This window comes from Aquarana catesbeiana, linkage group LG02 (genome assembly GCF_042186555.1).
Source record: "Aquarana catesbeiana isolate 2022-GZ linkage group LG02, ASM4218655v1, whole genome shotgun sequence".
In the NCBI taxonomy this organism is placed as follows: domain Eukaryota; kingdom Metazoa; phylum Chordata; class Amphibia; order Anura; family Ranidae; genus Aquarana; species Aquarana catesbeiana.
In genome coordinates this window covers 143,771,727-143,786,260 of record NC_133325.1, presented here as the reverse complement: position 1 = coordinate 143,786,260, position 14,534 = coordinate 143,771,727, and the positions used below count along the sequence as shown (strand labels likewise).

General features: G+C 40.6%; 1 protein-coding gene across 5 annotated transcripts in view; it reads left to right on the top strand.

Annotated features, from left to right (window-relative positions):
• Positions 1 to 14,534, top strand: part of RARG (retinoic acid receptor gamma) — a 292,426-nt gene that overhangs the window by 85,173 nt on the left and 192,719 nt on the right. For all 5 annotated transcript variants that reach the window (XM_073613571.1, XM_073613575.1, XM_073613573.1 and 2 more), the window contains one exon: positions 6,115 to 6,467. In XM_073613571.1, the coding sequence (XP_073469672.1) occupies positions 6,275 to 6,467 (193 nt within the window). In that variant the 5' untranslated portion in view covers positions 6,115 to 6,274. The remainder of the gene's footprint in view (positions 1 to 6,114; positions 6,468 to 14,534) is intronic.

The window sequence follows — 14,534 nt, the reverse complement described above, 5'->3', positions numbered from 1 at the left end:
ACTTGTTCAAGGGACTAAATCGGGGTCCCAATCTACTTGTCCTTCATGAGGTAGAGGTGCTTTTAGGAATGTCTGAGGCTTTTAAAAACTAAAGGGGCTTTATGGTGACCTAAAGTTTTAATGTTTTTTATTTTTTGTGAAAAAATTTCTTAGAACCCCCAAACATTATAAATTTTTTTAAGCAGAGGCCCTAGAGAATAAATTGGTAGTTGTTACAATTTTTTATGTCACATTGTATTTGCGCAGTGGTTTTTCAAATGCAGTTGTTTTATAAAAAATTAATTTTTCTGAATTTTAATGCAAAAAAAAACAATACATAACCCAGTTTTTTGGTAAAATATAAAAGATGATGTTACGCTGAGTAAATAGATAACAAACATGTCATGTTTAAAAATTTGCGCACGCCCGTGCAATGGCAACAAACGACATAACTTTTACTATCCATAGGCGACACTTTAAAAATCTTTACAGGTTACTGACTTTAGATTTACAGAGGATGTCTGGTGCTAGAATTACTATCCATGATCTGACGTTCGCTGTGATACCTCAAATGTGTAGGACGATCGCTGTTTGCATGCGTGCGGGACTGGGACAGGTGTGCTTTACATTTTTACACTGTAGTTTTTTATCACTTTTATTGCTGTCACAACTAATGTAAATATCCCTTGTGACAGCACTAGGTAGTGACAAGTACTATTTATGGAAACATATGGGGTCTATAAGACCTCAGATCCCTTCCCTTAAAAGCATTTGATCACACCAAGATCAGTGTAATCAAATGCTTTCCATTCTTAAAAATGGCGTTGGGGAAACCGGAAGTGATGTATGCTCATCACTTCCCGTTTCCTATATCATAAAGGCAGACAGAGCGGTTTCGGTCTTTGTTCTCCTCTATAAGCAGTTGTCGGAAGCTTCAACTGGTCGATCGGGTGTCAGCCTGTGGAAGGCGGTGGGGGGATGTCCCCTCTTGCTATTTGTTAAAGCAATCGAGCAGCTAGTTAAGGTCTCGGATTGCTTTCACAAGAGAGCAAACCTTCGGTTCTAAACCCTGCTGCTTGCCTGCAGCAGGGCTAAATGTAAGAAAAAACATCCTGCTTGGTGCCTGGAACTGCAAATCCCAAGTATCGAGCGATAGGAATTAAACATTCCCGCAGTAGGAGATGTTGTATTCAGAGCAAACTCCCATCATCACATTGCAAATACACACATCACAAAAATGGCTCATAGGATAACATTCTTGGCACCTGTATAGCCAGGTCATTCGACCCTAGTCATCTATGTCAGATTTAAGAAGACCCCATTGACACCTCATTAAAATATCTCATATCAGCAAAAAGAATAGAAAATGTTATTTAAAGGATAAGTTTGCTTTTATATAAAAATAATAAATGCACATATTTTTGCAGAAACAAAATATGCATGTATTATTTTTTCCAGTAGGAGCCTGGAAAGCATCCACAATCAGTGCAATGTGGGCTCCTGTAGAGATGTCTTGCAGCTTGTACCCCTATACGGCCCTTCTGTTTGAAAGCCAGGGGACATGACAATGAACTACAGGAGCGCTCATCAGCACCCTTGCAGCCCATTGAGACTACAAGTCTGTTTACCACTGGGGAAGATGGTACTTTTAGTTTATTCATTTACAGGAATCTGTGAATGAATGACACGGTTGTGTGGGCAAAGCCTGAGCAAGCGTGCTGGTGACAGCTTGGGGAGAAGAACTCCCGCCGGCTGTCACAGGGAGGATGAGAGGATCAGAGGGAGAGGGGATAGGAGCTGGAATATGTTACATGTTTCACCCTAAATACAGGAGGAACATGTAACATGTTCCAAAGGTGAACTCATCCTTTAATTATGAATGGAAGGTGAAATCTGGATCTGTTATTTTACTGTCAGCTATTCAGGATGAGGCTGTAAAGTCACAAACACACTTTGCTGCATATGACAGTACTTTTAGGTGATTAAGACAGACTTTAAAGTGATTGTAAAGCTTCAATTATTTAAAAAAAAAACAAAAAACATGTCATACTTACCTCCACTGTGCAGCTCATTTTGCACAGAGTGGCCCTGAACCTCCTCTTCTGGGGGCCCCCGCGGCTCCTCCCCACATCAGATAACCCCCTAGGAGAAGCGCTCTCCCAGGTAGTTACCTTGCCGGTGCGCTCCCGAGTCCAGCATTCGGCGTCCATAGCCGCCGAATGTATGACTCGGGCCCGCCCCCCGGCGCCCCGTCATTGGATTTGATTGACAGCAGCGGGAGCCAATGGCTGCGCTGCTATCAATCTATCCAATCAAGAGCCGAGAACCCCGGGCAGAGGGACAGAGCATCCCCATGGGTGAAGTTCCAGGCCTCAGGTAAGTAAAACGGGGGGGGGGGGGGGGTGCTGGGGTGCTGGTCACTGCGAGGTGTTTTTTCACCTTAATGCATAGGATGCATAGTGAAAAAACACGGAGGTTTACAACCCCTTTAAGAATTAATCTCACCATACATAGTTAGATTTTTCTCATTCAGCCTGCAGTCTGAACTAAACAAACGAACAGATTCCTTTATCCACACTATATAATAAGGAAGGACGAATCTTCCACTTTACCTAATGTATTTTGACAGCTTGCACCAGTGGCTGTCAGAATACCTGTCTGTCCAATCAGATGCAGCATCTGACAGTTTTATGCCTGGCTTCAATTATTAGCCCTGGCACACTGTGACCTAATGCAAACTTTCTACCAGAAGTGGCCAACAAATGGTACCCTTTATGATTATGAACGCTTTCCTGTTTCCTTTTCTATGGAGATTTTTCCAGCGTTTTGGGCAGTCATTTCACCAAATAATTTCTGCTTAGAAGAGCCTATTATCAGTCTGTTGGCAACCTCTACTCCCAATTGTCAAAAGAATTACTAAAACTGGTTTTGATCCTTGAATTTCTCAGGAGAACATTTCACTAGAAATGGTATTACAATACCAACTTATGATCACATGTATGTTTCAATTATAGCAACGAGCAAGTGGTGTTTTATTTTTATAGTATCATGTGGGGAACATCACTTTTTTCATTTTGAAGCTCATCTAAAATTGAAATGCCCCTTTGTCAGAAGAGGAAATAAGCCTGAACGAGTCTTTGTAATGTGTGGATGTATCATCTGGTGTCTGGCTCAAACAAGTTAGGAAATGAATGTTGATATTTTTAGACATTTTTATTACATTACACTTTTTAGGTATCATTTTGGCTTCTCTTAAAGTTCACCCAAACTCAAAAAGTGACGATCGTATAGAGAACATCCAGAAATGTAAGTTGCGCCTAAGGCAAGCCATAAATTATTTGATAGTTTTTCTTTCCACCATGCTTGGAAGGAACTAAAATTGCTTGATTACCCCATCAACACAGTCAGTATTGGTGGGGAGTTCCCCCCTGCAGCGTTATTGTCTCTTTGCTGGCAGAGAGCTTTCCAGGCTGGCAGAACACAACGATTACTGCTAGCAGGTATAGCCGCTATCAGCAATCGCATGTAAAAAATCCGACAGGCTTGCTTTACTCAAATCGATCAATGGATCGACTTCAGTACATTAGCCAGCCCATGGATGGACCGAATCTTGGCCGGTCCCTGCTGAACTGGCCATGATTTGATCCATCTATGGCCAGCTTAAGCAGTACCCTAAAATTTGTTTCCTGAAAAATAGCAGTCCATTTCTTGAATTGTAATTGTACATATACGCTTGTGTTCCGTGTATCTCCTGGCTGTATACCTACAGTGTGAGATCTAAGGCATCATATTGACTTATTGACTTTCCTGGTCACTCCATCAAGTTCTATTTTGGTTACAGACAGAGTCTGGTGGGCTTCCATTGAAGGCTCTGTTCCCACCTAGTATGGTGTTTGGGGTGTTTCTATCTACCATGGCGTTTAGGGGGAGGGGTGTTCCTTTCTCCTTTTTAATATTTATTTCCTTTTGTTGCAGAATATAAAATAGATTAAAAATCCAAAAGGAAAAAGGGAATCTCTTCATACTGGATGCAGCAGTTGTGTGGTCCTGGGAATTTGAGGGCAGAGATACATAATCTGACTTTCAGGGGTGGGTAGTGGGGTCCCCCAGGGTTCTGCGCTGGGACCAATCCTATTTAATTTGTTCATAAATGACCTGGAGGATGGGGTAAACTGCTCAATCCCTGTATTTGCAGACGATACTAAGCGAAGCAGGGCAATAACTTCTCCGCAGGATGTGGAAACCTTGCAAGAAAATCTGAACAAATTAATGGGGTGGTCAACTACATGGCAAATGAAGTTTAATGTAGAAAAATGTAAAATAATGCATTTGGGTGGCAAAAATATGAATGCAATCTATACACTGAGGGGAGAACCTCTGGGCGCTAGGATGGAAAAGGACCTGGGGGTCCTAGTAGATGATAGGCTCAGCAATGGCATAAAATGATAATTCTCCTGCTCTACAAGACTCTGGTCTGGCCACACCTGGATTATACTGTCCAGTTCTGGGCACCAGTCCTCAGAAAGGATGTACTGGAAATGGAGTGAGTACAAAGAAGGGCAACAAAGCTAATAAAGGGTCTGGAGGATATTAGTTATGAGGAAAGGTTGCGAGGAGAAGAGACCATTGAGAGGGGATATGATTTCAATATACAAATACCATACTGGTGACCCCACAATAGGGATAAAACGTTTTCGCGGAAGGAAGTTTAACAAGACACGTGGCCACTCGTTAAAATTAGAAGAAAAAAGGTTTAACCTTAAACTACGTAGAGGGTCCTTTACTGTAAGAGCGGCAAGGATGTGGAATTCCCTTCCACAGGCGGTGGTCTCAGTGGGGGGGCATCAATAGTTTCAAAAAACGATTAGATAAGCACGTGATTAACCGCAACATACAGGGATATACAATGTAATACTGACACATAATAACACACATAGGTTGGACTTGTTGGATTTGTGTCTTTTTTCAACCTCACCTACTATGTAACTATGTGATTATAATCTGTTAGAATATGCATCTCTTAGAATAGCATGATTTATCAGTGATAGCTGGAATTGGATAAACATCTTGATCTGGTTGTTCATGTCACTAACTGAATGACAAGGACTTCAAATAACTTGACTGAACATTCACTGCAAATATACAGTATACAGGATTTATAGGAAACCTGCAGTTGCTGAGCTTTTCTTCTTAAAATTCTACTTACCTGCCTGCCAGGCGTACCCTTGTGATGACCCTAAAAACCTGACCTTGCTTAACTCTATTAAAAAGACTTCTGTCACCAATATCTTTGTCTCACTTGAAAATCTCTTCTCATTTCCTGTTCTGGTGGCACATTGTCCATAGTACAGGAAGTGAAGTAAAATTTCCTCAACAGGGTCACAGAGAGCAGCGAAATTTAACAGAGATTGTAAACCCTGTAAACTTTCACTGGCTTACCCAAAATGAAGACAAAACAAAAAGGCTGGAGAAACGCTAAGGGGTTGATTTACTAAAGGCAAAAAGACTGTGCACTTTGCAAAGTGCAGTTCCACTCTAGAAGTACAGTTTATCCAGAGCTTAGTAAATGAGCAGATCTGCTGACTTCCATCATCCAATCATGTACAAGCAAAAATGCAGTTTTTTTTGTTTTCTGTGCATGTGATTGGGTATTCTTTGCAAAGTGAAGCGTTACCTCATTTACTAAGCTCTGGGACAACTGCACTCACAGAGGGCAACTGCACTTTGCAAAGTGCACAGTCTATTTGCCTTTAGTAAGTCAACCCTAAGTTTTAATATTATTTTCATTGTGTTGATGCTAGTATTTATCAACTAGGTTATATGTCTCAGAGACATAATTCACCAGTTAGCTGTAGGTAAATTGTAAGCTTCAGTTGTGCGTATTGCACTTTACTTTTATGATGTTGTATTTGTTCCTTTTCACATAAGTGAAACTTTACCTCTAGTGTCAGATCAGTAGAAGATGATAGTTTATGGCCTAATGAGCAGGTAAAGACCAATCTCACATTCCTCATTTCTTGCATTTCACCATAGCCTATATGCTGTCGCCACTGAAATCTAAGCTTGGACAAGCCTTTGACATAGAGATAAAAAATTCACACTAATTTATTGTTGTGGTTTTTTTTTTTTTTTCAGGAAAATATGTAAGAGACTGCAGTGTACTGCTTGGCCATTAAATCACTCCTCACCCGTCCAGAAAAGTGCAGGATGGATTTATTGCAGCATAACTAGACAAGATATATCTGCTTGAGGAGGATCTGCTGGACTGAGTGAGCTAGTGAGATACCATATCACCATGGCAAACAGCAGCAAGGAGCGCTTATGTGGATCCGGTGCACCAATCGGTCACGTCAATGGATTTCCCCAGTCTGTCTATCCATTTGCTTTTAGTGGAGGCATCAGGAGTTCCCCGCCATTTGAAATGCTTGCCAATGGAAGCTTCTTTAGAAATTTTCCTACTGATCTGCCTAAAGAAATGGCCTCTCTGTGTGAGTATGCACTTTGCACCAGTTTATATATATTTACTACAGTATATGCTGACCTATTTAACAGGTGTGGGAAACACATAAAGACCCTTAGTGCTCCTCCAGGTCATACTGTATGTGGCCCGCTAACTGATAGAATGTTGTGGTCTTATATAGGGTAGAATATATTTAGACATGTTGCTTGCATGTTCATTAAAGTCAGTTTACATTGTTTTGTAGTTACTAGGTACCAAGTACAGGTCATTTGAGATAAAGGGGTTGGGAGCCTGGTTCCCAGCCAGGTACTCACCAGGTGAATACCTGGCTGGGAACCAGGCTCCCAACCCCTTTATTTCAAAAGAATGTTTGAATGATGGTACAATTTTTACTTGACCTTATCTTGTCACTACAATTGTTTTTGAGGCCATCCATAATTTTCAAGTACAGGTCATATCGATTTAAAGTAATTAGTAAAGTTGCCAGTTCCATGGGATCCAAACTTTAAAGTAATTAATGGAATGGTACTGTACACCAATGACTTATTACCACTTACTACAGGCAGTTATATAAATCTGACTTACATACAATACTTACAAATGGAGGGAGACAACAGGAAGTGAGAGGAAATCTACTCCTAGGAAGGGAAATTCTCTCCTGTGAGAGTTATCATGGGAAAAAGGTGTCTCCACTGAATCTTTATCACCAATCCTTTTTTCCCAACAACCCAAAATTTTCAAAATCCAATTGTCACAAAGACAAAAAGTGAGGTGAAATCTTCTGAACAGGGGCACAGGCAGCAAAACAAATGTTATAGGGGTGTTAACCCTTCCCTATATTATCCAAAAAACTTTAGAATTTTTTTTTGGCTGGAGTTCCACTTAAAAATGTACCTGTTCCGACTAACATATAAATTCAACTTAATTAAAAACCTACAGACTCTTGTTTGTAACCCAGGGTATGCCTGTACAGGTAAATCCATTGGGTGCTTCACGATTGCTGGTCTTTGAGAGTGTCTTTTGGTTTAGGCATAATTTGCCAGAATCTTCCATGTACAGAGAGCAGTATGATACCACATAGTTATAACACCATTGGTTGGCTGCTAATTGGAATCATAGAAAAAATTCACACATGAATAGAAATGTTCTTTGTGTTAGCCTTATAAAAAGAAACAATAAGTCATATTCTGCATTACCGTACTCTAATTTTGTGGTCCCAGAGGAATTGCATGACCACATAGAACAAGACTAATAGACCTCCATGTTTTTTTCTGATCATTTTGGTATTTTACACTGGTGGCTACATGAAGCCTCATAAGAAATGTCTAGTTCCTAGTGAAGTGTAAGCGAATGCTTTGGGTAGCAAAACTAATATTTCTCAGACATCTCCTAACTTGAAGCCCATTTTCTATTAAAGTTTTCTTTATGTAGAAATACTAATATAGACTTCTGCTTTTAGCTGTATGGATTTCCACCACAGGGCACTGTTAAAACAAGTCATGTGACTTATTTTATACAACTTTCTATAAATGTTAGATTTTTCTCAGGTGTGACATCATTGCTTTCTAAATATACATAAAGTTTTTGTAAATGGTGTTTTGTCATATGTAACCATTCACCAAAATTCTGTGTTTTGACCAGTTTGCTGCAGGCTTGAGGTAGATTGGTTGATATATGACTGCAGGTCAAGTCTAGATTGTCTGAGCTCTCTCAGTCAATGGCTCCCATTTATCAACATGTCACCAGTAAGAACTGTCTGCATTGCTCTGTAGCAGCCACAACATTGACATGTTCATTCTTCAGCTTTCATATTTGACTTGGGTTTGAAGATTGCTTGCTTTGGGACATAACTCTCAAATGAAAGCGCTGCGTAAACTGTCGGCGCTATATACAGTTGTGCTCATAAGTTTACATACCCTGGCAGAATTTATGATTTCTTGGCCATTTTTCAGAGAATATGAATGATAATACAAAAACATTTCTTTCACTCATGGTTAGTGTTTGGCTGAAGCCATTTATTATTTATATTTTTTAAATCATAATGACAACAGAAACTTCCCAAATTACCCTGATCAAAAGTTTACATGCTCTGGTGATTTTGGCCTGATAACATGCACACAAGTTGACACAAAGACCCCTTTCACACTGAGGCGTTTTTCAGGCGCTTTTGGGCTAAAAAAAGAGCCTGAAAATTGGCCCATCCCCTCGGGCTTTCACACTGAGGCAATGCGCTGGCAGGACGTTAAAAAAACTCCTGCAAGCAGCATCTTTGGAGCAGTGAAGGAGTGATGTATACACTGCTCCTCCACCGCTCCTGCCCATTGAAATGAATGGGCAATGCCGCCGAACTGCCGGCGTTTTCCAGGTGGTTTTAACCCTTTTTCAGCCCCTAGCGGCGGTCAAAAGCGCCCCACTAGCAGCTGAAAACCTCCGCAAAAATGACAGTAATGCGTCGCTTAAAATAGTGGCGCTTTACTGCCAACGCCGCTAAAATAGTGGCGCTTTACCGCCAACGCCTCGGTGTGAAAGCATTCAAAGGTGTTTGAATGGCTATTAAAGGTAACCATCCTCACCTGTGATCTGTTTGCTTGTAATTAGTGTGTGTGTGTGTGTATAAAAGGCCAATGTCTTTCTGGACTCCTGACAGACCCTTGCATCTTTCATCCAGTGCTGCACTGACGTTTCTGGATTCTGAGTCATGGGGAAAGCAAAATAATTGTCAAAGGATCTGTGGGAAAAGGTAGTTGAACTATATAAAACAGGAAAGGGATATAAAAAGATATCCAAGGAATTGAGAATGCCAATCAGCAGTGTTCAAACTCTAATCAAGAAGGGGTTCTGTAGAAACCAAACCACAGTCAGGTAGACCAACTAAAATTTCAGCCATAACCGCCAGGAAAATTGTTGCAAAGAAAAGCCCACATATAACTTCAGGTGAAATACAGGACTCTCTGAAAACATGTGGTGTGGCTGTTTCAAGATGCACAATAAGGAGACACTTGAAGAAAGATGGGCTGCATGGTTGAGTCGCCAGAAGAAAGCCATTAATACGCAAATGCCACAAAGTATCCTGCTTATAATACGCCAAACAGCACAGAGACAAGCCTCAAACCTTCTGGCACAAAGTAATTTGGAGCGATGAAACCAAAATTTTGCTTTGTGGCCACAACCATAAACGCTACATTTGGAGAGGAGTCAACAAGGCCTATGATGAAAGGTACACCATTCCTACTGTGAAACACGGAGATGGATCGCTGATGTTTTGGGGATGTGTGAGCTACAAAGGCACTGAAAATTTGGTCAAAACTGATGACAAAATGAATGCAGTATGTTATCAAAAAATACTGGCGGAACATTTGGATTCATCAGCCAAGAAGCTGCGCATGGGACGTACTTGGACATTCCAACATGACAATGATCCAAAACACAAGGCCAAGTCAACCTGTTATTGGCTACAGCAGAATAAAGTGAAGGCTCTGGAGTGGCCATCTCAGTCTCCTGACATCAATATCATTGAGCCACTCTGGGGAGATCTCAAATGTGCAGTTCATGCAAGACAGCCCAAGAATTTACAGCAACTGGAGGCTTTTTGCCAAGAGGAATCTGCAGCTTTACCATCTGAGAAGATAAAGAGCCTCATCCACAAATACCACAAAAGACTTCAAACTGTCATTGATGTTAAAAGGGGCAATACGCGGTATTAAGAACTGGGGTATGTAAACTTATGATCAGGGTCATTTGCGTAGTTTCTGTTGCCATTATGATTTAAAAAGAGTAAACACAGTTCATTGATAATAAATGGCTTCAGCCAAACACTAACCATGAGTGAAAGAAAGGTTTTTGTGTTATCATTCATATTCTCTGAAAAATGGCCAAGAAATCTTAAATCCTGCCAGGGTATATAAACTTATGAGCACAACTGTAAATTCTGTATAATAATAATAATAATAATTGAAATAAAAAAGGACAATTGACTTATAGCTATTATTAACAATTACAGGCATAAATTGCACAGAGATGCAATGGTAAAAGTGTAAGATGATTTATTTATATTTTCTTCAGCCAGCGGGCTGAATGAAAAAAACAAACGGATTCTCCATCTACACAAACAAGGTGGATAGAGGAATCTACCCTGCCGGGACATTGTATTCTTATAGCGAAACTCTCTGCTGTCAGTAGACACTTATCAGCGGCTGGAGCCGATTGGCTGATCGACAAACGTTTTTCAACATTACCAGTCGATGTAAGATTGACTTCTGATGAACAGGGATGGCCCCATGTGGATTGAAATTCAGCTTGACCCTGCTGAATCCATCCATCTATGGCCAGCTTTCATTTTAAACTGCCCATAGATGTCTTGATTTTCTCTTGATGATCCCACAGTTCAATATGGAAAACAAACTGATTCTCTATGCAAACTAACAAGGCAGAAGGGTGGAAGTTCACTCCTGCCTATTGCATTTAGGCAGCCGTAGCACCCACTTTAATATCTGAACAGTGACTGGCTGATAATTGTTGAGCTGGCTGGTGGCTTGATTCAGCAGGAATCCACCAAAATTCAAACCGTATATGGCCATCTTTGCTTAGAACTTAAGGGATAAGTAGGCTTTCACAAAAAGCGTGCTTATCTTTTTTGAACCCCCCGCCCTTTCCCAAATTACAGTAACCCATCCTACCTTGCCCCAGCTGTATACTTACCCGTATCCTGCAGCCCCAGCCTGCCACAATGTTTACATCTTGTGATTAGGATGTCCCCATTCTTTGGGGACAGAATGGATGTTACATTCTGGACAATTCAGACTAAGCATTTGATGAAAAACACTTTTAGTGAAACTACTTGACTTTTCAACGTCACCTTGGGCTTGGCCCTCCTTCTCCCACCATGTGATGGTTAACTTCACTTACCAACAGGAAGACTGGAGAGGCAAAGCCAATCTCAAGGAAATATTGAGGTTAGCATATATTTTCAGCTACCTATGTCTCTGGATCTACTGGTCATTTTGAAAATTGGGTATTTACTCATGGTAACCTCTGCTTAAAAATATTTATCATATACTCAGTTTTCATCGCTCAATAATCTGACTGTGCATGGCTAGGTGTAGCAACCAGTCAGATATAAACAACCAGAATAATGATAGATGATTGCAAAGCAGTATTAATTTCATCGATATTAACGCTATTTTAGTTGACTAAAATACGACTAAAACTAAAACAATTCAGGTGACTAAAACACGACTAAAACTAAAATTTGCCAAAATGGCATGTCAGTCAAAAGACTATGATTAAAACTAAACTATAATTTGACGTCAAAATTAACACTGGTTATATATCACAACGGCTAAATCTGTGTCTGTAGTGTATGTTCAAACTTTAATAACATAAATAACATGTTATTCGATTTTTACACCAGGAGTATATAATGAGTTTGGAAATTCTAGAGAAATGCTTAAATAATGCATTACAATTTAACTAAACCCATTAGATTTAAAATGATTTTAGTCGATTAACATGTACTGGAGATTTTAGTTGACTAAAATACGACTAAAATTAAAACAATACAGTTGACTAAAGTACGGTTACAATTAAAATGGCATTTTAGTCAAAGGACTATGACTAAATCGAAATTTGATGTCAAAATGAAGACTGTTGCAAAGTTCTATTTACTGGTGTGAGGTCAGTATTAAGTGGCTGTAAATGAAAGGACCCATCCATAGATCCTCAAGAGGTAATAATGAGAACATCTGACTTATCGTTGCCCAATCGTCCCTTTAATCAATGAGAAGAAGGAAGGAAAGTGGTGACAGGGCGTCAACTCTATGTCGTTGATAAATAATAAAGGCTTGCAGAATGACATTTCTGACATTTCCCTCATTTCTTCCAGAATTAACTTGATGCATGCACCCTAATTACTTTTAATGTCACAAGTATTGTCACTTCCAGTCGTTTGAGGTCACATAAGACATATGTCAGTCACAGAACACAGAAGCCCATCTGTCCCCAGATTACTAGGCTGTTTGAGGTGACTAAGAAAAGATGTTCTGTGACAAAGCCTGGGGTTATGCACAACGGTGGCAGTACCTGCGTTTTAGGCACAGCTTGGTTAAATCAGAAAGAAACCGTGCCAAGTTGGTATTTTTACACGAGACAAATTGTTCCATCAGGAGAACCACACCCATGGGTGCAGTGGCTCATAGTTGTGACTCTTAACATATAATTATTTTTGTTATAATAATAATAATCAAGAATACATTCTCCCGGGCACTCCTGAGGGAGGGGTGCAACGTTCCTGTCTTTTTGTCTGTTTACATCAACCTCCATATTCCTTCACTCATTGTTTACTAGCATCTCCTGCCTCTGTACTTCACATTTTCCAGCTCCCTTTCATACATCTCTCAACACAACAAATGATTATGTGTAATTGGCTGCTGTCCTCAGAGAAATATTACTTTCAATGAAAATATTGTGGCTATGATTCAGAAAAGCTGTTTCTACATGTTGGATTGGATTGTAGCTGTCATCCTTTTTACACTAATGAACTTATAATACAATGTGCAATGAGGATGTCAACCGGTTGCATTTCAGTTTGCGGTAGTCATGAAAAGATCAATTCCTATTGACATTCTATTGCCTGTCGTTCTTGATTTTCACACTGATTATACACTGATCATCCATAAAATTATGACCACATACCAAATATTGAGTAGGTTCCATTTTTGCCTCCAAAACAGCCCTGACCCCTCAAGGCCTAGACTCCACTTGACCTCTGAAGGTATGCTGTGGTATCTGGCACCAAACCATTAGCTGCAGATCTTTCAAGCCTCCGCCGGTTTGTCTTTTTTCCCATAGTGCATTCTGGTGCCATGTCTTCCCCAGGTAAGCGATGCACATGCACCCACCCAGCCATCCTCATGATGTAAAAAAAAATGTGAACCATCAGACAAGGCCACCATCTTCCATTGGCTGTGCACATGGGTCAGCATGAGCAAATGACCGACCGGTCTACGGCTTCACAGCCCCATGCACAGACTGCGATGCACTGTGTTCTGACACCTTTCTATCAGAACCACCATTAACTTCATCAGCAGTTTGAGCTATAGTAGCTCTTTTACTGGATTGGACTACACAGGCCTTCTCTTCCCCAATGCATCAATGAGCCTTGGTCACCCATGACCCTGTCTTCCTTGAACCACTTTTGATAGGTCCTGACCACTGCAAACCAGAACTATATGTATTGGGAAATGGCATGCAGCCATCACTGGAGGGCAAGCATATAGAAAGGAAGTAGTTGTAGTCATCCTGGGAAATGGCATGCAGCCATCACTATACAGTGGGGACGGAAAGTATTCAGACCCCCTTAAATTTTTCACTTTTTGTTATATTGCAGCCATTTGCTAAAATCAATTAAGTTCATGTAGCCTCCCTGGCGGTTTTCCCGAGTGTGGCTCGGGGTTAAAATTCAGTACCATTAACGGTAACCCCGAGCCACACTCGGGATCGCATTGCAGGATCCTGGGGCGGCGTTACTTACCTTGTCCCCGGGATCCTGCGATGTCCCCCGCAGTGTCCGAGGGCTCCGTCCTCCTCCGAAGCCTCTCCGTGCCAGGCTCCGTTCCCTGCGAGCGGCGCGACGCACGGGGGCGGAGCCTGGCGGCAAATTCAAAAAACTGTCAAAATCATAACACATACAGTACTGTAATCTTACAGATTACAGTACTGTATGAAATGATTTCACATCCCTTTTGTCCCCAGTGCTCTGGCCCATGCCCTGCATGCAGTTTTACATGATATACACTGTTCTTTCTGCCTGGAAACTGGAGATTGTCCATAGCAACCAAAAAGTGTCCCTTTACGTCAAAAGTGGCTTTAGACCAGCTAGAAAACAGCGATAATAAATTAGAACACTTGCAGAATTGAGCGATAGTGAATTGTGGGGAAATTTATTTTATTACTATTTTTTTAAATTTTTTTAAATTATTTATTTTTATTTATTATATTATAATTTATGTTTTTGTGTTTCAAACTTTATCATACCCGGGATATCTACTAGACTCTGGTTTGGACAGATTTAAGTGTGTTATTGTTAAGATTTACAGAC